The sequence below is a fragment of the Phocoena phocoena genome, chromosome 7, assembly GCF_963924675.1.
Source record: "Phocoena phocoena chromosome 7, mPhoPho1.1, whole genome shotgun sequence".
In the NCBI taxonomy this organism is placed as follows: domain Eukaryota; kingdom Metazoa; phylum Chordata; class Mammalia; order Artiodactyla; family Phocoenidae; genus Phocoena; species Phocoena phocoena.
In genome coordinates, this window is record NC_089225.1 from 81,160,940 (window position 1) to 81,186,304 (window position 25,365).

The following is a 25,365-nucleotide window of genomic DNA, read 5'->3' on the forward strand; positions in this document are numbered from 1 at the left end:
TTTTGAGTAAGCTAGAAAGTCACTTCAGTGTATTAGAAGCCTCAGGAATTAGTAGTATGAAACTTGTTTTTTATTATCTTTATAGTATAAAAAGTTGTAATATCAGATGATATTGAAATTAATAGATGTTCTATAGGCCCAGGGAATTGCATACTGTTGAATCTAGAGCTGAAGAGTTAGAGTATATTCATAACAAAAGGCTGAACATACATAACTGCAAACAGATACCCTGACACTGGGTGGTCAGGGATAATTTAGGGCATAGCAAAGATTTGGAAAATCAGAGAATAGTGAAAAAGGGGAAAAGTTGGGAAATAAAACTTCACTAATGACTATGTATCTCTGAGGTTGTTCTCTAAGATTTATAAACAAAACACATTTACATCAACAGTGTTTTTTTCATTTTAATTAAAACAAAATGGTTCTAACAAGATGAAATTTGGTTACTGACTTCTATCACACAAAAGGACAGATCTCCAAACCATTTTGTTAATTGGAGAAATGACATTCTGACTATTGGCCTCACACATCATTCTGAACTGTTTAACATCTGGATAATATCACAAATGAGCAAACGTTTTTCAATATACTCTTAATTTTTTTTTGGCTGCATTTTATGGATTTCATAATCTGGGATTGAATCATTTATATGAACTAAGCCTGCTGAAACCATTCGAGGACTTGTAAATTTTCCAGTGTAGCTTCCTTGTTTGTTAACCTCTGGAGCAGTATACGGTCTTGCAGAGCATTTTAACTGATTATGGCTATCATTTGGGCTCTTTCCTAAAAGGCTTGCTCTTGATTTTGCTTTTTCACGATACTTAAATGAAGTTACATGTAAATCCTCAACTCTATCCGAACAATCCTAAATATTAAAATAAAAGATCAGGTTGGTGAATTAGGTTTCTTAAAAGTACATTTTAGACTTACAAGGACTAAAGTTTGTAATATCAACAAAGAATGAGAGCAGTCAAATGTTTTATAGGCAGTCCCCAAATTCAGACCCTACATTCAATGCCTGCCATCAGATACTTTAAAAACCATACTTTAAAAAATCTCATTGTTTCAAAGGATCTGTTATTTCAAAAGGTATGCAAGATATGAGCTGAAAACCAGAAATCTTAGGGGACCTGTCCTCAGGGGTCAGACTCCTAGGCAAAGACAGCCCTCTTCTAAAATATCTCTTCCCCAACCCCAAACATAAATTATAAGCTCTTATATTATGCTTTTTAAAGCATCCAAACATTCATTCTTTAAAAGTTAATAAATACCTTCTTTAATATTTATATACACATACAGAGGTCAGCATCTAAGGATATGGTTATGTTTATACTAAAATATTAAAAATTTTTGTGTACATTCTGAGACTAAGCAAGTAAAATATTTAGGAAAATAACTGGAAGGAAATACACCAAAATAATTTTTTTAAATGATGGTTGTTTTAGGGTGGTGGGATTATGGGCTTAGTTTTCCTTTTCTCTTTTTTAAAATTTGTACAATATGACTATATTTTATTTAAAAAATATAATAATCTACAAGTACCCATAAGAGGGTATGGAGTTATTAGTCATTTCTCAAATTAGTGTAAACTAGTTTCCTCTGCAGTTTGTCCCTTAATGCTTTGCAGAGATGGCCACACCAAGGGAATGGGCCTGCTTTGATTTGGTGAGAAGGTGGGAGTAGATTAATAGAATTGGCAGGTAGGAGGAATTTAGGCAGGACTAAGAAGAATTACAGCAGCAAGAGAGAGAAGATTTACCAAGAAGGAGGTATGAAGAGTCCATATTTTTGCCTGGGTTTGCAAGTAAACATTCTTCCTTTTCCATCTTGTATACATGGAAGCAATTAGGTAAGGGAATTATTAAGCAATTATTAAGGGAATTTCTGCTACATTGGTAACATATAATTTTTACTTGACAGTTGATATAACATTACTAGAGTGACAGCAGAAGGGCATGGAGACCCACACCACTGGTTATTTTTCTGGAAGCGCCTACAACTCAATTTCCCTGTCTTCTACTTTGATTGCTTTGGGAGATTTCCTGGATTTTAGAGAATCAAATGAGCGAGTGTTTCTGATGATCTGAAAAATGCCCTCTTACCTCTCAAATTCTCTGGTGTCAATTTTACTAGAGAGAAAAGTTTAGGTACTGTTGGTTTGATAGAGGGAAGTAAATATAACTATCTCCCTTATCCATTCTTAGGATAAAGGTTCTGAGATCCTATATGATCCCATACCATATAACATAAACACAATCTCTTATTTTGTTTGGAAAAGTGATAATAAAGATTCCACTTATCTGAGGGAACTTCAGAAAGTCTTTGCTTTTCAAAAACTATGAACCCATCTTTTACTTCCTTTTCCTCGTTTGTACACACACACACACACACACACACACACACACTCATTATTAAATTATTGAATTTAGAAAAGAGAAATACAAAGTTGAGAGTATGTTGATAATATTTACCCTGCTACATGTTTGCTTTACTATTTACTAGAGGTAATCATTTGCTTTGCTGTGGAAAACAAATTCAAAGCAACTATTCTGAAATTAGATCTATTTTCTCATTCAAAGATAGTTATGCACATCAAATTATCAATATAATTTCATTTTAGAATTGTGCGTTTTCCCAACTGTGGGTCATGCCTATCTATATATGCTAATAGAGAAGAGCAGTGTTTCAGAAAATTAAAATAAGCCCCTTCCATTCCTAGAGATTTTAACTTTGCTTTTGAATGGTTTATATAACGTCTAGTAGCAGATTTACCTTCCTAATTGTTTTATGTTAATATTAAAAATAGATATGAATTTCCATGTTTCTCAGCAGATGGCAGAGGGGTGGTGATGAGAGAGAAAAGAAAAGAGTAGAAGCTAAATTAAAATTTTACAATTCATAATTCAAGAGATTGTAAATTTTGCATACCTCTAAGGCTTAGCAGAATAACTGGCACATAATATGAACTTAGTTTGTTTTACTGAAACAAAGATAATTCAGCAATCTGCAAAAAGACTATATATTTATATCTGCATGAAAAGACAATCCCAGCCTTTCTGTAGTATACAGCCACTGCCAATGGTTTTACAGGTTGTGCCTGTACAACAGCCCCTGGCTGAGGGGTCAGTCAGGGCTGAAATAGCCAGTCTTCCGTAGACAGAGCTGTGTACCCTGTCCAGGCTGTGTCAGCCGGTAGAGTCGGCCTGGAGGAAAGAATGCTTTTTTTCTAATTCGTGATCTAGAGGGGGGGTCCCCTTTATTTTACATAAAGGCACTAAGTGTGTTAACATTCCCTTGATTTTCTGATTGCCTTTGAAAGAGGTGAGGTGATATTTGAATGTCAGAAGAATTTTTAAAATTTGGAGGTCTGTTTATTTTGGGGCAGTTAAGGTTACATACATACTTGCATGCAGACACATATACTCTAGATTATCTACAGAACTTTGCCAAATACAGAAATAAAAGACTTAGAAAAACATTATTACGTGTATAGTTCTTCTTGCAGTCCAATGAAGCAATGCCCTTGGAACAGATTTTCTTAGAAGAATTCCTGTGGTGGGCAGTGTGGTTGGTAATATACTATCTTGTTAAATGACTTTTTTTGTTTGCTGACATGGTCTCTTTCTTTTTGAACCTTGGGCTTTAGATTTTCTCTCTTTAGTACTTCTGGGAAGAGGGATGGTTTTGAGTTTTTCTCAGCTATCAAAACTTTATATTTAAGCAATTGTGATTCAGGGACCTTTTGTTTGGTTTTATATAAAGAGTTTGTTTGGTTTTATATAAAGAGTTTGTATTTCTTCTTTGTAATGTGCAAATGTTACTAAATGTTGTTTTCTATAATTATTATTATTTCCTTTCCATCTCTGACGATACTAGTCTTCTAATTTTGATTTCTCTCCAGCCTCTGCATTGAGGCGAGTTAGAGTATTACCTTGCCTGGAAGGAAAAGTGAGTTTGTTTACATATTCCTCATCTTCATTTGGCATCTTGCAATTAGGAATTCTTGGATATGGTGACAGTACTGCTTCAGGTTTTTCCTGTACTATCAATTTATAGGTGTTATTGTGCTCCTTTTTGTCAAGGGACTTCATTTTCAGTGTCTTTTCAAAGCAAGCATTTGATTGAGTTATTTTTGATTTACCACTCCAACTATGTGGGTCTTGTATCTCTGTTTTAAAATCACAGTTCTCTGCTTGAGGAAACTGCATGAAACCGTGTTCTTTCCTTTGTTTCTTAGGCATTGTATCTGTAAGTCTTTCTGATGACTTATTTACTGGAATTGCCTGGGTATTTTTGTTGGAACAAGTTTGTACTTTAATTAAACTGAGTATTTTCGCTTCCTTAGGATAGTATCTTTTCTGTTCCTGAATTATTGATGGACTTTCTTTAATATTCTCTAAGGAAAAATGTTCCTTTTCTTCCTTTTTGGTCAACTCTGTTTCTACAAGTCTATCTTCAGGAACCTTTTGTAAAGTGGTTTTCTGAGCAATTTTTGAATATTTAGTTTGCTTTTCTGAATGGTCCTCCACAAACTGATTTTCATCTCTTAAAGACAAATCTGGCTTTATACATCTTAATGGTGTGAAAGTAGAATTAACCAAATTTATATGCCGGCTTATCCCCTCTAATTGCCTTTCTGTGATTAGTCCTGATTTTGACAGTTTTTCTATAAAAAGGCTCTGGAGGTGTTTGCTTAAATCAGCTTTTAGATCTAAGAGTTCATTTTCTGATAAAGCTATAAGATAGTTTTGTAGAGATTTACTTAAGGGATATTTCATGTTTATTTCAAGCCTACTACGAAAACTCCCTCTTGAAATATCTTGTCCTAACTCATGAAAAGATATTGAGGCACTTTTAGCTCTTAGAGAAGATACATTTGAGTGTATAGGCTCAGATTCTGCGTCTTTAAATAAACTGTTGTCTGAAAGGTTTTTTAGGAAATAGTTTTGGAGCATTTCATTTAAAAAAGATCTTAGCTTTATTTCCAAATGTTTATCTATGAAATGATGATTAAAATTATTTATAAAAGACATGATTTCTTTTACAGTTTCTGAATATTTCTCCAGAAAAATATTTTGCCCTTTTGGTTCTACTTTCTCATTCATGAAATACAGATTTTGATAGATTTCTGGTAAGTCCTCTTTGGTGATATATCCTGATTCTGAAAGCCTTTCTACAAGGTGATGCTGGATATGTTTACTTAATTCAGATTTAAATTTTTTTATTTCTGACTCTGAGAGTTCTTCTAGAAATACATGCAGCTTTGGATTCAAAATAGGTTTTCTCCCTAATTTGTCTACTTTATCAAAATTCTCTTCGATTTCTTCAAGGTCTTCTGTCTGACTTGGAAAAGGATGTTCAATTAGTCTTTCTAATTCTTTTTCTGGTTGTCTGCTTTTAGACTGACTATATTTGAAAAAAACATTAAATATGTTTTTCAAAAAGGATTTTAACATTATTACATCAGAGTTATTAAGTTTACCCATTAGTGCGTTACTTAAATTTTCTAAAGTAGAACTTCGATCATTTTCTTCTCTATCAAGCCTCTGACCATTACTTGGCAAATCTGTTTTTTTATCTGGTGTCGACTGATATTTTGAATCTTGTGGGGATCTATTTTGGCCTTTGTCTATGAATTCAACTCCATTAAAAGAAGTGGTTTCTTTGTGAATGATGGGTGTATTTTGCTCTGAAAGAGGTTCTGTTTTGCTTCTGATATCTGAATAATACTCTGTGGAATACTTTGGCTTTTCTTCAGCAAAAGCTGTCTCTGTATACAGCAAAAAACCCTTCTGATATTCTTTATCTAATTCTATCACTTTGATTATCCCCGATTCTAAAAGAGTATCTACAGGAAATGCTTGTATTATCTGGCTTATAACAGATTTGGCCGGCGGAAATTCTATTTCATTATTGTTTTCTTCATAGTGAATTAGAACATTGGAAGGCGAACTCTCCCAAGCTGTGGGTAATTGACTCTGCGAGTTTATCTGTGTCTCACTCGATTCTTTCACTCCTCTCCCCAGCTCTGAGAAGATCGGTGCAGTAAATATTTGCTTTATAACATAATCATATACAAGGCTATTCAAATCTGGTTTGGAGCTAGATACTTCACTTTTTAAATGTTTCTTTTTGAAACTACTCTTTTTTTTAATTGGAAAATCTATCTCACCAGCCTCTAAGTGTTTTTCAGAGACAGGTTCCTTTTCTACTTCTGGAGAATTTCCTGGTCCACCTTCTGAAAGTGAATCTGTGGGAATATCTTTAATTATTTCATTTAAAAGAGACTTTGAATTTAAAATGTCTCCTTCTGAAAGCCAGCTATTTAAATCTTGAATTTTTTCAAATACTTCGCCTTCCAAACTACTTGGTTGTTCATCATGAAGAGCCAGAAGTGGAGAACTATGACTTTTCTTTCTTGCTTCGGTGTCCATAGAAACTTCAGGTGTAGAAAATAATCTATTTGAAAGGTCTTGCAGATTTTTACTTAAAATTAACTTGAGCACCATTGATTGTTTTAAATTTTCTATGTGGGAAGTAAGACTTAATGATTTTGAGAGGCAACATTTATTTACATTTACTTTTCCAGTCATTGATGATTCTCCCTCAAAGTTTGGTAAAGATACATTTGGTAGCCTTTCCTGTAACTTATTCTTAGTGTCTAAAGTCTTTATTGTGGTGATACTAGGATGATGGGCTAAATTATTCTTAGTGTCTAAAGTCTTTATTGTGATGATACCCGGATCATGGACTAACTTATTCTTAAGGTCTGAAGTCTTTAGTGCGGTGATACCAGGATCACTGGCTAACTTATTCTTAGTGTCTAAACCCTTTATTGTGATGATATCAAGATTATGGGGCCAGGATTTATTAGCAGGGCTTGCAGTTTTTGAATGTGTTGGGTAAGGAGGATCTTGGTCTTCATGCTCTATAACCTCGGCACTTAAAATATTTCTGCATTTGAACATATCTTGGTCTTTCCTTTTTCTGACTGACATTTTGTTGTTTATATTCCTCAGAAAAGGATCAAAACCGTTCTTGATGTTGAATTTCTGGAACTGTAATATTAAAAAAAAAAAGGTAAGAAATTTGGACGCATTTGTTTTAAATTTATAATAAAATTTTTAGTTAATTCTCTTTGAGCAATCTGCCAATTTATTCATCTTCCTGACTTCTACAAAGAGAAAACCAACTTTAATTATTTTAAAATATTTGAAATTGGAATAATAATGAGAATTTTAATGCAAATTTTTCAAATTCCTAATTCTGATACTATGTTGTGTTTAAGAGCTTTTTGCTACCTGGAATATTTTTAAACACTTAAAAGGCACTCATCAATAGTTTGTTTGTTTAAGAACTTGATTTCCAGTGTTAGCTCCATTTGCTTAGACAGAGGCTAACATCAAGATCTAAGTCCTATCCATATAGATATTTTAGTAGCAATGTGGGTAATTTTGTTTTAAATGCAAAGCAAGTAGTAGATATTCCATTAAAAGTATCATAAATATTCTCTAAAGAGTGACTTGGGAACACAGATCATCTGCCTTTAAATCTGAGAGTTTTAACAATGATGATGAGTTCCACCTAGTCCTTAGCATGTTACAGTAGAAACTTGCTTTTTGATAAATATTATATATGCCTCAGAAATGGTAGAGAACAGTACAAAAAATTCTCAGTTACAGTGAAATGTCAGTGTAATAGCCATAGGCACTTTTGTAAGCTCTGGGATCAGGCTATTCTATTATTGAAATAGCCTAGAAAATGAAGTCTCTTATTCAAACTCTTTGTTCATACAACTTCTCTATTATCCAATTAAAAAAAGCAAAATGTGAAATAATCAGCCTAGTATTTGTTTTAGTTCATATGGTTTTCAAATGCTAATTGATACCCAGGTGACAGCATAAGAATCCCTGTTGTTTTGTTTTGTTTTGTGAGAAATACAGATTCCCAGGCTCCATTTCCAAACTGAGATTCATTAGGTCAGAGGTGGGACCTGGGAATATGTATTTTTGTAAAGATGGGTGAGTGTTTCTACTGAGTAGTCTGGCTTTGGAACCACTGAATTACATAAAGTATTACAGAAACCTAGTATTTAAGTATAACTGATATTGGGATAAGAAAACAGTACCTGATATTTTGGCTTGAATTCTATATATTCTGGTTTGAAAGATGGTGAAATGTATTCTTTTGGTGAAAAAGCCACCTTATAAAAAGAGAAGTTTTAATTTTAGACTGCTTGTAATGAAAGGATATTTACCAAAATAATTTTATTCCTTCAATAGTTATTAAAGATATTAAACATGTTAAAAACTAAATAAGTATTTTTCTCATAACTACCATAATTTGCGTATAATCAAAAGAAATTTATATCAGAAATATATATAATCTTAGCTTCCCTGACACAATAATATTCACCCTATTGAATGTGTAAAATCAAAATAATGCTCAGCAACTTTAAGCAGAAACAAAATTGGAAAAGAAAACAGAACTGTTAGAACAAATGTAATCTAATTCTAGAAGGTTGTGAAATGCTTTAGATAATAAATAGCATCTGATATTACACTGAGATAGCATTTTCAATGACTCTCAAGCTGTAATTGTTAAATGGGTACTTACTGCCTAAGGAAACACTTCGTACTAAATCAAAGTGTACAGGAACAATTATAGAATCACAGAACCACTGACATTTTAGAGATGGATGACACTTTAGAAATAATAAAGTCCTACTCTTTGTTTTACACAAAAATCTGCAGTTGAAATTATTGCCCTAAATTACCAGATGATTAGTAGCCTAAATCCTAGGCATCCTAAATTTTCATCTGATGCTCCTACTACCACACAATCAAGACTTCAGTGAAAGACAATGGTGCTTTGAAAACACCATTTCTCTAATGTTTAGAGAAAACTTGATACCATCTCTTTGCAGAACACTTAGTACTATAAACTGCTTTCCTACACATTTTCTCCTTTAGTTTGTAGGGGGTTCATTTTATATCAAGTTAGTTAAAATAATTCAATGAATGATGCTTTCATAAGAAATACTTTTGGTTTAAGTGTTCATTAATATTAAGCAGTTAATAACATGACTTTATTCTTAAATCTTCAGCAGCTTCCTACGTTGTGTTATTCGTTGCCCTCACACACTGACTCTAAATAATTTCTGCAAGTATCTCAGTATTCCCCACTATAGTTTCTCTCCAGGAAAATGTGTCTAACTCTGAATTCTAAAAATATATCTCGTACTTTTCCACACCTGTTCCTTTGCTCATTTTGTTTTTCTTTGCCTGAATTTTCCAAAATCTCCCTCAAAAACAGTTTAAATTCTAACATTTGAAAGTTTATTGCCTTAATGAATTTAGTAGAAAATTAAAATTAAAAGAAATATGTATGACAAGGAAGTGGAAGAAAAAGTAGAGGAAAAAATATGATCTAATTTTTGTAAAACACACAGAACAAATAAATAACCCCCCCCAATATAAGCATGGAAAAATATATGAAAAGATACAGAATGTTAACATTGTTTTCTCAAGGGAGTAACTCTGGAGGAGAGGAAAGAGGACGCAATTAACTTTTACTCTGTTTAACGCTGTGTTATTGATTAGATGAACATACAATACTTTTGTTAGTTAAAAAATCCAGGATAGTTATATGAGAGGGAAATGATCAGGATGCTAGAAAAGGACAAAAAAAAGAAGCCAATACAGGAGCTTCAAGATGGTAGACTGAACATGTGCGTTTACTTTCTCCTACCTCCCAAAGTTCCAGTAAATTAACAGAAAATAATATTTTCAAAAGAAAAATCTGATGACAAATTGAAATTATAATGGAGTAATCATGGTTCAGGCATACAAAAACAGAGTCAGGTGGCCATTGAGGATCTTGTCTCAGATAAGATCTGGTCTCATTCAGTGGTCTCTGCACCACCGAAAACCTGAACTTTCTCTGAACTGTACCAGACCCAAGGACACCACCAGCAGTATTCAGAACAATACCTGCCAGCTGCAAACTTATGGTCTTAAGGTCTCCCCTTGTAATTATGCAGCCATTTCAGACCCCAACCCATCCTTACTTAACAAGCACCCTTACTTCTTGGCTGCTCCAATCATAATTCTTGATAAACAACTCATGTAACTAAATGTAAACTTGCAGTTTTTGCCTTTATAAGTCTCCCCCATTTTGTAGTCCAGTGGAACACAATTCAAGTGCTTGAATATGTGTCTCCCAGGCTGCAGTCCTAACAGACCTTAAATAAACACCTTTTATTTCAATCAGGTCTCCATTTCTGAAATTTTGGTTAACAAATCCCATTGGAATACTAGAAATCAGTAAGGTAACACACCAAGATCCAGAAAGTTGAGAAAGTTTGGAAAATAGGAAAGCAGATGGATTGACTTAATGGAAAACCCCCATCAAAAAAACCAGAGCTTTGGGACTTCCCTGGTGGTACAGTGGTTAAGAATCCGCCTGCCAATGCAGGGGACACGGGTTCGAGTCCTGCTCCGGGAAGATCCCACATGCTGCAGAGCAACTAAGCCCGCGTGCCACAACTACTGAAGCCTGCGCGTCTAGAGTCCATGCTCTGCAACAAGAGAAGCCACCACAATGAGAAGCCCGGCACTGCAACGAAGCGTAGCCCCCACTCGCCACAACTAGAGAAAGCCAGAGCGCAGCAACAAAGACCCAACGCAGCCAAAAATAAATTAATTAATAAAAAGAAAGAAAGAAAACCAGAGCTTTAAATAACAGAAATCAGGTAGGCCTGAGAAGCAATAAATTCAAGGTCAACATATACAAAGAGAATCAGAGGATGGTGCAATTGTCATAGTATTAATTAAAAAGCTGCATTTGGAACAGCTGGATCACTTGGACCCTTCTTTATCACTGTTCTCTTTCTCAGTGCAAACAGAACATACATTGCTGGCAGCATTGTCTTTCCCCAATCACTCACCAAACACCAAAACAAACAACAACAAAACAAGCAAGACCAAAACTGCTCTCTGAGAAAGTGTGCAATCTGCCTAGGTGGGGACCCTGTATGAGTTTTGAGCCTTAGAAGAGCAGCAGAGCAGAGCTTACAGCCACTCACATTTTCACATCAGATAACCGAAGGGGGATAAAAAGGAAGGAAAGAAAGTTCTATTCAGGAGAGAAATACACTGGTTCTTTGGAAATGCTGTAGGGTCTCCAGCCATCCTGCCTGCCCTCTTCCATCCCCATATACCCTCCAGGGAAGCTGGCCTGTCACACAGAGAATACCTATACAACCAACATATTCCTTCATTCACAAATATAAAGTGAGCCAACAAAGCTCATCAGATATGAGGAAAATCAGTACATGTAAGTGAACGATCAATAAGAATAAACAGAACTAACCCCAGAATAAATAGAGCTATTTCTGAGGAATGTAGGGGGAGGATGACCCTTGGAAAAGATTCTAAATAGTATCCTCAGAAATATCTAAAAGGGTATTATTGATTTCCACTTAGCTATATAATAGGCTTGTCAAATTTAATGTATACATAATAGATTCTAGATTACCACCCTGCTCCCCTCCCCCTCAAAGAAACCACAAAACCTTGGCTTTTCTCTGTTTTTCCTCATCTCAGGTAATGATGCTATCTACTGAATTATTAGACCAGAAACTTGTGTCACCCTATCTCTCCACCTTCTTCTTTTCATATATAACCCAGCATTAAGTTCTGTGGCTACTGGCTTCAAAATATATCAAGTATCCAATCATATCCGACCACCACCTACTACGACTGTAGCACAAGCGACCATCATCTTCCCAACAATAGTCTCTTAACTAGTCTCTTGCTCCCTGTGACAGAGAATGAGAGTTACTTTCCCAAAATACATATTATCTCAAGAACCTCAATTTTTTTAGGGGCAAAAACCCTTACTCAAAAACCTGCATCTTCCAGCCTCCTTTAAAAGACAGGAGTGGCCATGTGACAAGGTTCTGGCCAACTACATATAATTGGAACTTGTCGGGAGAAGGTTCTGAGAGAATATCTTAAAACAGAGGCAGACTGAGCTGACAGGTACTTTTTTTTTTTTTTTTTTTTTTTTTTTTGCGGTACGCAGGCCTCTCACTGTTGTGGCCTCTCCCGTTGCGGAGCACAGGCTCCGGACACGCAGGCTCAGCGGCTATGGCTCACAGGCCCAGCCGCTCCGCGGCATGTGGGATCTTCCCGGACAGGGGCACGAACCCGTGTCCCCTGCATCGGCAGGCGGACTGTCAACCACTGCGCCACCAGGGAAGCCCATTTGTAGACTTTTTAATGATGGCCATTCTGACCGGTGTAGGGTGGTACCTTACTGCAGTTTTGATTTGCATTTCTCTAATAATTAGTGATGCTGAGCATCTTTTCATGTGTCTGCTGGCCATCTGTATGTCTTCTTTAAAAGAGGTGAGATATTAATGCCAAAACTGTGCTTAATTTGTCCTTTAAGTGGAAATTCCATACAATGTTGATTTCATACACTAAATTCTATTATTAAAAAAAGTATTGACTTTTCACGCTTTTCTTTCATACTCATTCTATTATTTAATTTTATTTTTAACATATTCCTTATGAAATCAACATTATATAGACTTGTCTTAATATTTTTATCTTTTTAAATTAAAGTAAATTTTTATTATTTTTTTGGCTTCGCCCTGCACCATGCGGGATCTTAGTTCCCCAACCAGGGATTGAACCCGTGCCCCCTGCAGCGGAAGTGTGGAGTCTTAACCACTGGACAACCAGGAAAGTCCCTCTGAATATTTTTATGTCAAACTACATGGTCATCCTTGTTGCCACAGAGGCAGAGGGTCAAGTTTGCCAACTACACCAAGGATTGAGGATATTATCCTCAAGAAGGGATACTGACAGACAAAAACATGTTAACTATGTGAACAATTAATAAATAGCGTCGAGGTAATCATCTATCCACTTCAGCAAAATTATCAATAGATCTTTACCTCATACCAAAAAAATTAAGTATAGATGGATTGAATATTTAAATATAAAAAAGTACACATAGTCCTTTTTTATATTTAAAAAAAGTATACATAGAAAAAGTATACATATATTTAAAAAAAGTATACATAGAAAATCAGCTAGGAGAATGCTGACATAATCTTGGAGAGGGGAAGGATAATCTAAACAAGATATAAACTAACAGCCTCAAAGAAAAAGCGCCCCGATTTGACCACATAAACAGTTCAAATTTCTATAAGGACGCTGAAGAAGTAAAAAAAAAAAAAAATGCAGATAACAAACAGCATAGATAACAAAGCTTTTTTTTTTTTTTGCGGTACGCGGGCCTCTCACTGCCGCGGCCTCTCCCGTTGCGGAGCACTGGCTCTGGACGCGCAGGCTCACCGGCCATGGCTCACGGGCCCAGCCGCTCCGCGGCATGTGGGATCCTCCCAGACCCGGACACGAAGCCGTGTCCCCTGCATCGGCAGGCGGACTCTCAACCACTGCGCCACCAGGGAAGCCCCAACAAAGCATTTTTATTCAAAATACATAAAGCATTTTCACACATAAATAAACACACAACCCAATTTGTAAATATGAGTAGAGATTATAAACAGTCAAATAACAGAAATACAAATGGATAATAAACACATGAAAACTGTTCACTCATTAATTCTCAGGAAAATGCAAATCAATAGAATATCACTTTTGTGCATCAAATTAACAAAAACAAAAATGACCAGGCTGTGAGATAATGGATATTTTCCTACATTTTGGGTGCAAATGCAAATAAGTAAATCTGGTTTAAAAGATAATCTGGTAGTATCTATCAAAAGTAAATATGCTCATATACTTTGATCCAACAATTCTACTTCTCATATTTATCCTATTATATACTTGTATAGGTGAATAAAGATAATACTTACCATTTAGCAAGTGACTATTATGTTCCAAACCCTTTAAAATTCTTTGAAACAGATGATAGTATACTCATTTTGTGATGAGAAAACTGAAAGTCAGATGTAAGTTGCCCAAAGTTATGTGACCATGGTAGTGGAAGAATCTGGATTTGAACCTAGATATTTCTTACGGTAAAATCCAAGCTCTTTTTCCTATATTCTAGTTTCCTATTCCTAATTCTCTTACCATCAACAAACACTGCTTTTCATTGGTAGATAAAATTAAATTCCCCATCCCCCCTACCTTTCTTCCACCCTGACCTTTGGGGAAATGATTTAGCATCCTGTCATTGTCAGGGTTTAAATAGAAACTTATTAAGCTATATCTTGAAAATCTTAATTTATGAAGGGGCTCTAAAAATGTGAAGGAACTATTGAAAGACTGTCAACTGAATCAGCTATGAGTTGAAAGAGACGTTAGTCCTTTCCAATTCAGATTAGCACTCCAGAAGTTTGTCTCAAAATACTGCATTTCTTTAACACACTACCTTGGTTCATAAAAAACTCTTAACTTCAAAGTTTATTTTACCATAGATTCTGAAGATTTTGTGACTTGTTTATGAAGCAATTAGCTTAGACTTTTAGGAATTTGTTCTAGAACTCTGATATGTCTTCAATTTATAAGCCTGTTGCCCTAGGTGATAGATTCTTTCATCTTTCTAAGTCTGTTGATTTTATGTAACCTATGTTTTATGGGTTACCCACTGAATTTATCTTGTTCAACTTAATTTAGTTTTATCTGTCATATACAGGTCTACCACCCTTAAGAAAAATATTTAAGGTAAGTTTTCTTTTTCTTTATTTAAAAAAAATTAAACTCTTGACCATGTACCTTTTATCCAGTTTCCCTCAACAGTAACATCTTGCAAAACGATGTAATATCAATATCACAACCAGGATATTGACATTGTACAGTTAAGATGCAGACATTTCCACAAAGATCCCTAATGTCCTTTTAGAGTCACACCCATTTCTTTCCTGTATCCACCTCCTACTTAATGCCTGGCAACCACTAACTTGTTCTACATTTATAATTTTGTAATTTCAAGAATTTCATATAAATGAAGTCATATAGCAAATAATATTTGGGGATTGGCTTTTTTTCACTCAGCATAATTCTCTGGAAATTCATCCAGGTTATTGTATGTATCAAAGGTCCTTTGTATCGTTGAGTATTATTCCATGGCATGGAGGTAGTACAGTTTATTTAGCTGTTCACCAATTAAAGAACATTTGTGTTGTTTCCACTTTTTGGCTACTATGAATAAGGCTGCTATAAATATTTGTGTTCACGGTGTTTTTGTGTGTGTGATCATAAGACTTAATCTTTCTGGGATAAATGCCCAAGAGTATAATTGTTGGGTTACATGGCAGTTGCATATTTAGTTTTTTGAGAAACTACCAAACTGTTTTCAGGAGTGGTTATAAAATTAAAAATTCCCATCAGCAATTTCTCTACATTTCACCAGCACTTAAGTTTATTACTGTTTTTTATTTTAGGTAAGAGACTTAGGTCAAGGTTTGGTTTTGTTTGCCCATGGATGTGCAATAGCTCCAGCACTACTTCTTGAAAAGGCTATCATTCCTCCATTAAATTGCTTTTGCATCATTGTCAAAAATCAGTTGGGCATACTTTTGTGGGTCTATTTCAGGGATGTCTATTCTGTTCCATTGATCTTTGTGTCTCTCTCTCCTCTAATACCACACTATCTTGACTCTTGATTACTGTAGCTTGATTACTGTAGCTAGTAGACCTTAATTAGGTAAAGTGATTCCTCCCATTTTCTTCTTTTTAAAGATGATTTTAGCTATTCTAGGAGCTGTGCCTTTCTATACACATTTTAGAATGATCTGGTCTATATTTACAAAGAGCTGGTATTTAGATAGAAATTACATTAAATCTATAGGTCAGTCTGGGGAGAACTGACATCTTTACTATGTTGTTTTCCAATTCATGATATGGTATGTGTATTTATTTAGGTCCTTGACTTCCTCCGTCAACATTTTGTGATTTTTATCATCTAGATCCTGTACATGCTTTGTTAGATTTAAAAGTATTTAGTTTTCTTTGGAGTTACTATAAATGTTATTGTGTTTAAAATTTTTGTTTCCACATGTTCATGTTAGTATGTAGAAATGCTGCTGATTTTTAAAAATTGAAGTATAGTTGATTTACAATGTTGTGTTAGTTTCAGGTGTATAGCAAAGTGATTCATTTGTGTGTGTGTGTGTGTGTGTGTGTATATTCTTTTTTAGATTCTTTTCCCTTATAGGTTATTATAAAATATTGAGTATAGTTCCCTGTGCTATATGGTAGAACCTTGTTGCTTATGTATTTTATGTATAGTACTGTGTATATGTTAATCCCAAATGCCTAATTTATCCCTCCCTCCACCTTCCCCTTTGGTAACTGTAAATTTGTTTTCTACGTCTGTGGATCTATTTCTGTTTTGTAAATAAGTTCATTTGTATCATTTTTTTTAGATTCCACATATAAGCGATATCATATGATATTTGTCCTTCTCAGCCTGCATTACTTCACTTAGTATGATAATCCCTAGGTCCATCCATGTTGCTGCAAATGGCATTATTTCATTCTTTTTTATGGCCGAGTGTTAAAATGCTGTTGATTTTTGCATTTGGAATTTTTATCCTTTAAACCGCTCAACTCACTTACTAGTTCTTGTAGGTTTTTTTGTAGACTCCTTGCTATTTTACATAGATAACTTTTTCATCTGAAAATAGAGACAGTTTGATTTCTTCTTTTCCGATCTGTGTGACTTTTATTCCCCTTTCCTGCTCTATTACAATGGCTAAAACTTGCAGTATTATATTGAAAAAGAATAATAAGAGCAGACATACTTGCCTTGTTCCTGATCCTGGAAGGAAAACCTTCAGTCTTTCACCATTAAGTAAAATGTAATATGGAGGTCTTGTAGATGCTCTTTATCTAGTTGAGGAATTTACCCTCTAATACTACCTTGTCGAGAGTTTTATATCATGATTGGGTGTTGAATTTTGTGAAGAACATTTTTGTATCAATTGATATGATCATATGATTTTTCTCCTTTATTCTGTTGATATCATAGGTTACATGGACTGATTTTCAAATGCTGAACCAGCTTTGCACACCTGAAATACTTACCATTTGTCATTGTATATAGTTCTTTTTATACATTACAGTATTGGTGTGCTAATATTTGGTTGAAGATTTATGCATCTAAGTTCATGAGAGATATTAGTCTGTAGTTTTCTTTTTTTGGTAATGTCTTTATCTTGTTTTGGTATCAGAGTAATACCAGCTTCATAAAATGAGTTGGAAAGTGTTCCTTCCTCTTCTCTCTCAGAATAGGTTGTGTAAAATTAGTGTTTTGGTTTTTTTTTTAATGTTAGTAAAATTCTCCTGTGAAACCATCTGGGCCTGGACATTTCTTTTCCAGGAACTTTTAAATTACCAATTCAATTTCTTTAATGGCTACAGGACTATTCAGTTTAATTCATCTTGATTTAGTATGTGGTTTTCTGGACTTGGTTCATTTCTTCTAAGTTATGAGCATAAAATTTTTTGTAGTATTTCCTTGTTATCTTTTTAATGGTTGCATATATGTATGTAGTGGCATATCAGGTTTCATTCCTGATTTTGGTGATTTGCATCTTCTCTCTTTTTACCTTTGTCAGTCTTGTTAGAGGTTTATCAATTTTATGGATTATTTTGAAGAACAGCTTTCTTTGTTTCATTGATTTTTCTCTATTTTTTTAAAATTTTCAGTTTCACTGATTTCTGGTTTTTTTATTATAAATGCTTTATTTATTTATTTTTTAACATAGAGGAAGCTTGGTGGTGGATATGTAGCCATGTGGTGTTTTTATGACTGAGTTAAAGTTCAGGCTCTCTTTCTTATAGAATGTAAATGTGCACCAACACATGTATCTGTAATTGTTATCAAAAGTAAGCTTAGTGGTGGATATGTAGCCATGTGGTGTTTTTATGACTGAGTTAAAGTTCAGGCTCTCTTTCTTATAGAATGTAAATGTGCACCAACACATGTATCTGTAATTGTTATCAAAAGTAAGCTTAGTCACTAAAAGAAGATTTGCTGTCTGAACTTTCTCCTATAGTTTTTTCACCTTCACCATCAGGCACTGGAGCATCTGGCCTCTCTAGAAGATCTGGGTCTAGTCCTTCCGATATCATTTTGTTTCTTACTGCCATCACTGGAATACCCACCCATTTTGAGATATCTGGCATATCTTAGATCCTTGGCTACAGTTAAGATATTTTCTGGTGTTACTTCACTTCCCTGTGGTCCAGAGTCTTGTAAACTGTTCTGCTGTGATTGCTCTGAAGTGGTTTCAGAATGTGTTTCATTTGTGATCCTAGTGACACTTACAGGAGATACTTCAAACGTGACATCATCTAGCCCTGGGATAGATGACAAGTTTGCATCTAAAATATTGAGAGTTGTTTCAATTTGCTGGATACAAAGAGAAAGGTCTGCCAGTTTCTCCTCACAAACTGTAGAAAATCGGTTGAGAAACTGTACACTGTGTAGCACAAATTGGTTTAGAAATGCCACCGTTCTGTTCTGTTGAACAGCTGGCACCTTAGTCAGGTCTATGCCTGACCCCATGAGAGGAAGCCCATCCTCATCCATCTCCTCTCTGTTCTTTATTATTTCCTTCATTCATCTTTTTGGATTTATTTTGCTCCTTCTTTTTCTAAGCTCTTGAGGTGTGGGAGCTTAGCTTATTAATTTGAAAGTTTTCCTCTTCCAATGTATGCATTTAGTGCTATACATTTCTCTCAGTGCTGCTGTTTTAACTGTCTTATCAATTTTGATATGTTATATGTTCATTTTTATTCTATGTATTTTTTATTCCATTTGAGATCTCCTCTTTGACCCAGGGATTATTTAGAAGTGTGTTTTAAAATTTCCAAGTGTTTGGAGATTTTCCTGTTGTCTTTCTGTTATTGATTTCTCATTTGATTCTGTGTTCTGTATGCAAGACAAAGATGGCCTCTGTGTATTGCCACCCCACCCACCCCAGGTTGTTTACTTATTCACAGCAGGCTGAGACCCATTAGCTCAAAAGTCTGCCAGCACCAGACTAAAATTTGTACACATCCAATTATTTTAAACACAACCAAATAAGCAGATTTTTTAACTATTTAGAGCTTGCCTGCTTTATATACTCAAGAAACTGTGCCCAGCATATACTAGCCATAGGTAAAATAAACCCTGGGGTTATAAAGACCCCAAGACTCTGCTGCCTTTTGGGGTTCCTGACCCAGAGACTCCCTTCCAGGCTGCTGAGTGAAATCACCTAGAGATGTAACCCTCTCTCTGATATCCCTCTCCTCTAGGAATGTCCTTGTCCTTCTCTCCCTCTGAGTATTGGCCTCTGTGCGGTAGCCTCTAGATGGTCTCATGCTGTGAGAAACTTCCCCCACATGCAAACCTGTCGAAGTGTCACTCAAATAAAGCTGTGTGTGCTACTGCCACCTCCTGGTCAAATGGTTTTCCTTGATCAGCCCCCAAATCCCTTGAACTCCCTATATTCCATTATGGTCAGACAGCACCACTTCATATAATTTTAATTATTTTAAATGTGTTGAACTTGGTTTTATGGTCCAGGATGTGGCCTATCTTAGTGAATGTTCCATGGGCACTTGAAAACACTGTGTACTCTGCTATTGTTGGATAGAGGGTCAGTTAGATCCTGTTGGTTTATTGTGTTGTTAAGGTGTTCTATATTCTTGCTGATTTTCTGTCTAGTAGTTCTATATTTACTGAGAGTGAGGTGTTGACATCCCCAAATATAAGGGTGGATTTTATTACCTCTTTCAGCTCTATCATGTAATGTCATGCTTTGTTACTTTAGTATTGTCATGTCTTCCTGGTGGAGTGACACTTGTATTATTATATAACATTCCTCTTTATCTCTAGTAATTTTCTTTGCAAGTAAGTCTATTTACTTTATTTGATATTAATATAGCCCTTGTTGCATTTAATAATTTATATATATATATATATATATATATATATATATATTTTTTTTTTTTTTTTTTTTTTTTTTTGCGGTACGCCGGCCTCTCACTGTTGTGGCCTCTCTCGTTGCGGAGCACAGGCTCCGGACGCGCAGGCTCAGCGGCCATGGCTCATGGGCCCAGCCGCTCCACGGCATGTGGGATCTTCCCGGACAGGGGCACGAACCCGTGTCCCCTGAATCGGCAGGAGGACTCTCAACCACTGCGCCATCAGGGGAGCCCTAATGATTAAATTTTGAAGTCACATCTTTTCCCATTCTTTTGCTTTTAGTTTACATATGTCATTGCACTGATATTTGAAGTTAATTTCTTGTGGACAACATGTTGTTGGATTATGTTTTTGATTCACACTGCCAACTTTTTTTTTTTTTTTTTTGGCTGTGTTGGGTCTTAGCTGTGGCATGCGGGATCTTTCGTTGTGGTGTGTGGCCTTCTCGCTAGTTGTGGTGTGTGCTTTTCTCTAGCTGTGGTGTGCGGGCTTCTCTCTAGTTATGGCACATGGGCTCCAGAGCGCATGGGCTCTGTAATTGCAGCATGCGAGCTCTCTAGTTGTGGTGTGCAGGCTTAGCTGTCCCATAGCATGTGGGATCTTAGTTCCCCGACAGGGGTCGAACTCGTGTCTTCTGCATTGGAAGGAGGATTCTCAACCACTGGACCACCAGGGAAGGCCCTGTCTTTTTTTTTTAATTGAAGTATAGTTAATTTACAATGTTGTGTTAGTTTTAAGTGTACAAAAAGTGATTCAGTTATACATACATACATACATATATATATATATATATATATATATATATATAGAATTTTTCAGATTCTTTTCCATTGTAGGTTATTACAAGATATTGAGTATAGTTCCCTGTGCGATACAGTAGATTTTGCTGTTTACCTATTTTATATATAGTAGTATGTATATGTTAATCCCAAATTCCAAACTTATCTCACTCCCACCCAACACTATCCCCTTTGGTAACCATAAGTTTGTTTTCTATGTCTGTGAGTTTATTTCTGTTTTGTAAATAAGATCCTTTGTATCAGTTTTTAGATTCCACATATAAGTGATATCATATGATATTTGTCTTTCTCTCTCTGACTTACTTCAGTTAGTATGATAATCTCTAGGTCCAACCATGTGGCTGCAAATGGCATTATTTCATCCTTTTCAATGGCTGAGTAATATTCCATTTTATATCTCTATCTACCTACCACATCTTCTTTATCCATTCATCTGTTGATAGACATATAGGTTGCTTCCATGTCTTGGCTATTGTAAATAGTGCTACTATGAACACTGCGGTGCATGTATCTTTTCAAATTAGAGTTTTCTCTCGATATATGCCCAGGAGTGGAATTGCTAGATCGTATGGTAGCTCTATTTTTAGTTTTTTAAGTAACCTCCATACTATTCTCCATAGTAGCTGTATCGATTTACATTCCCACCAACAATGTAGCAGGGTTCATTTTTCTCCACACCCTCTCCAGCATTTATTATTCACAGACTTTTTAATGATGGTCATTCTGACTGGTGAAAAGTGATACCTCATTGTAGTTTTGATTTGCATTTCTCTAATAATTAGTGATGCTGAGCATCTTTTCATGTGCCTCTTGGCCATCAGTATGTCTTCTTTGGATAAATGTCTATTCAGGTCTTCTGCTCATTTTTTGATTGGGTTGTTTGTTTTTTTGTTATTGAGCTGAATGAGCTGTTTGTATATTTTGGAGATTAATCCCTTTTTGGTCATGGCATTTGCAAATATTTTCTCCCTGTCCATAGATTGTCTTTTTGTCTTGTTTATGGTTTCCTTTGCTGGGCAAATGCTTATAAGTTTAATTAGGTCCCATTTGTTTATTTCCATTACTCTGAGAGAAGGATCCAAAAACATATTGCTGCAGTTTATGTCACAGAGTGTTCCACCTACATTTTCCCCTAGGTGTTTTATAGTATCTGGTCTTACATTTAAGTCTTTAATCCATTTTGAGTTTATTTTTGTGTTTGGTGTTAGAGAATGTTCTAATTTCATTCTTTACATGTAGCTGTCCAGTTTTCCCAGCACCACTTATTGAGGAGACTGTATTTTCTTTATTGTATATCCTTGCTTTCTTTGTCGTAGAGTAATTGACCATAAGTGTGTGGGTTTATTTCTGGGCTTTCTATCCTGTTCCATTCATCTATGTCTGTTTTTGTGCCATTACCATACTGTTTTGATTGCTGTAGCTTTGTAGTAGAGTCTGAAGTCAGGGAGCATGATTCCTCCAGTTCCAGTCATCTTTCTCAAGATTGTTTCAGCTATTTGGGATCTTTTATGTTTCCATACAAATTTAAAAACTTTTTGTTCTACCTGTGTGAAAAATGCCATTGGTAGTTTGATGGGGATTGCGTTGAATCTTCAGATTCCCTTAAGTAGTATGGTCATTTTAACAATATTGATTCTTCCAATCCAAGAACATGGTATATCTTTCTGTCTTCAATTTCTTTCATCAGTGTCTTATAGTTTTCAGAGACAGATCTTTTACCTCCTTAGGGAGGTTTATTCCTAGGCATGTTATTCGTTTTGATGTGATGGTAAATGGGATTGTTTCCTTAATATCTTTTTCTGATCTTTCATTGTTAGTGTATAGAAATGCAACAGATTTCTGTATATTAATTTTGTATCCAGCAACTTTACCATATTCATTGATGAGCTCTAGTAGTTTTCTGGTAGCATCTTTAGGATTTTCTATGTATAGTATCATGTCACCTGGAAACAGTGACAGTTTTACTTCTTCTTTTCCAATTTGGATTCTTTTTATTTCTTTTTCTTCTCTGATTCCTGTGACTAGGACTTTCAAAGCTATGTTGAATAAAACTGGCAAGAGTAGACATCCTTGTCTTGTTCCTAATCTTAGAGGAAATGCTTTCAACTTTTCACTGTTAAGAACGATGTTGGCTGTGGAACTGTCACACATGGCCTTTATTATGTTGAGGTATGTTCCCTCTATGCCCACTTTCTGGAGAGTTTTTATCATAAATGGGTGTTGAAATTTGTCAAAAGCTTTTTCTGCATCTATTGAGATGATCATACGGACTTTTCCTTCAATTTGTTGATGTGGTGTATCACACTGATTGATTTGTAGATATTGAAAAATCCTTGCATCCCTGGGATAAATCCCACTTGATCATGGCGCATGATTCTTTTAATGTATTGTTGGATTTGGTTTGCTTGTATTTTGTTGAGGATTTTTGCATCTATGTTCATCAGTAGTATTGGCCTGTAATTTTTTTTTAATATCTTTGTCTGGTTTTGGTATCAGGATGATGGTGGCCTCATAAAATGAGTTCAGAAGTATTCCTTCCTCTGCAATTTTTTGGGAATAGTTTGAGAAGGATAGGTATTAACTCTTCTCTAAATGTTTGATAGAATTCGCCTGTGAAGCCATCTGCTTCTGGACTTTTGTTTTTGGGGAGTTTTTAAGGTTTTTTTTTTTGTTTTTTTGTTTTGCCATACGCGGGCCTCTCACTGTTGTGGCCTCTCCCGTTGTGGAGCACAGACTCCGGACGCGCAGGCTCAGCGGCCATGGCTCACGGGCCCAGCCGCTCCGCGGCACGTGGGATCTTCCCAGACCGGGGCACAAACCCGTGTCCCCTGCATCAGCAGGTGGACTCTCAACCACTGCGCCACCAAGGAAGTCCCTTTTGGGGAGTTTTTAAATCACAGTTTCAATTTCAGTACTTGTGATTGGTCTGTCCAAATTTTCTCTTTCTTCCCGATTCAGTCTTGCGAGACTGTATGTTTCTAAGAATTTGTCCATTTCTTTCAGGTTGTCCATTTTATTGGCATTTAGGTGCTTATAGTAGTCTCTTATGATCCTCTAACTTCTCCTTTTTCATTTCTAATTTTATTGATTTGAGCCCTCTCCCTTTGTTTCTTGATGAGTCTGGCTAAAGGTTTATCAATTTTGTTTATCTTTTCAAAGAACCAGCTTTTAGTTTCATTGATCTTTTCTGTTGTTTTCTTCATCTCTATTTCAGTTATTTATGCTCTGATCTTTATGATTTCTTTCCTTCTACTAACTTTGGGACTGAACCTGGGGCCCTGGCAGTGACAGCAGTGAGTCCTAACCACCGGACTGCCAGGGAATTCCCTATTTTTTTAATTTAATTTTTATTTTTTAATGGGGGTGTAGTTGATTTACAATGTTGTGTTAATTTCAGGTGTATAGCAAAGTGATTTAGTTATACATATATCCATTCTTTTTCAGATTCTTTTCCCATATAGCTTATTAAAGAATATTGAGGGCTTCCCTGGTGGTGCAGTGGTTGAGAGTCCACCTGCTGATGCAGGGGACACGGGTTCGTGCCCTGGTCGAGGAAGATCCACATGCTGCGGAGCGGCCGGGCCTGTGAACCATGGCCGCTGAGCCTGCACGTCCGGAGCCTGTGCTCCACAACAGGAGAGGCCACAACAGTGAGGGGCCCGCGTACCGCAAAAAAAAAAAAAAAAAAAATTGAGTAGAGTTCCCTGTGCTGTACAGTAGTCCTTTTTGATTATCTACTTTATATACAGTAGTGTGTATATGTTAATCCCAATCTCCTAATTTATCCCTCCCCCAGCTTTCCACTATGGTAACCATAAATTTGTTTTCTATATCTGTGAGTCTGTTTCTGTTTTGTAAATAAGTTCATTTGTATCATCTTTTTAGATTCCACATATAAGTGATATCATATGATAGTTCTCTTTCTCTGATTTACGTTGTATGATAATCTCTAGGTCCATCCATGTTGCTGCAAATGGCATTATTTCATTCTTTTTTTAATGGCTGAGTAATATTCCATTGTATATATCTACCACATAAGTGGGTCTCTTGTAGACAGCATATATATGGGTCTTATTTTTGTATCCATTCAGCCAGTCTATATATTTTGGTTGGAGCATTTAATCCATTTACATTTAAGGTAATTATTGATATGTATATTCTTATTGCCATTTTGTTAATTGTTTAGGATTTGTTTTTGTAGGTCTTTTTTCTTCCCTCCCTCTTCTGTTCTCTTTTCTTGTCATTTGATGACTATCTTTAGAGTTGTGTTTGGATTGCTATTTCTTTTGTTTGTGTGTATCTATTGTAGATTTTTGGTTTGCAATTACCATAAGGTTTTGATATAACAGTCTGTATATATCCAAGATTGTTTTAAGTTGCTGGCCTCTTAATTTCAAATGCATTTCCAATATCCTACACTTGTACTCTCCTCTTCTCATGATTGCTGGTTTTGATAGCATATTTGTGTATGGATCATTTCCTACCTTTATTGCATGTTTGCCTTTACCAGTGAGCTTTCCCATTTGTAATTTTCTTGTTTCGAGTTGTGTCCTTTTATTTTCTGCCTAGAGAATTTCCTTTAGCATTTGTTGTAAAGCTG

General features: G+C 35.6%; 1 protein-coding gene and 1 pseudogene across 1 annotated transcript in view; both read right to left on the minus strand.

Moving 5' to 3' along the window:
- Window positions 1–592: 592 nt before the first annotated feature.
- LOC136125416 (cation channel sperm-associated targeting subunit tau-like) overlaps window positions 593–25,365 on the minus strand; it is a 44,884-nt gene continuing 20,111 nt past the window's right edge. Inside the window, 5 exon segments of the mRNA XM_065880168.1 lie at window positions 593–865; window positions 3,486–3,586; window positions 3,589–3,760; window positions 3,762–7,052; window positions 8,129–8,203. Coding sequence (XP_065736240.1) covers window positions 593–865; window positions 3,486–3,586; window positions 3,589–3,760; window positions 3,762–7,052; window positions 8,129–8,203 — 3,912 coding nt within the window.
- On the minus strand, window positions 18,003–18,582 carry LOC136126094 (WASH complex subunit 3 pseudogene; annotated as a pseudogene).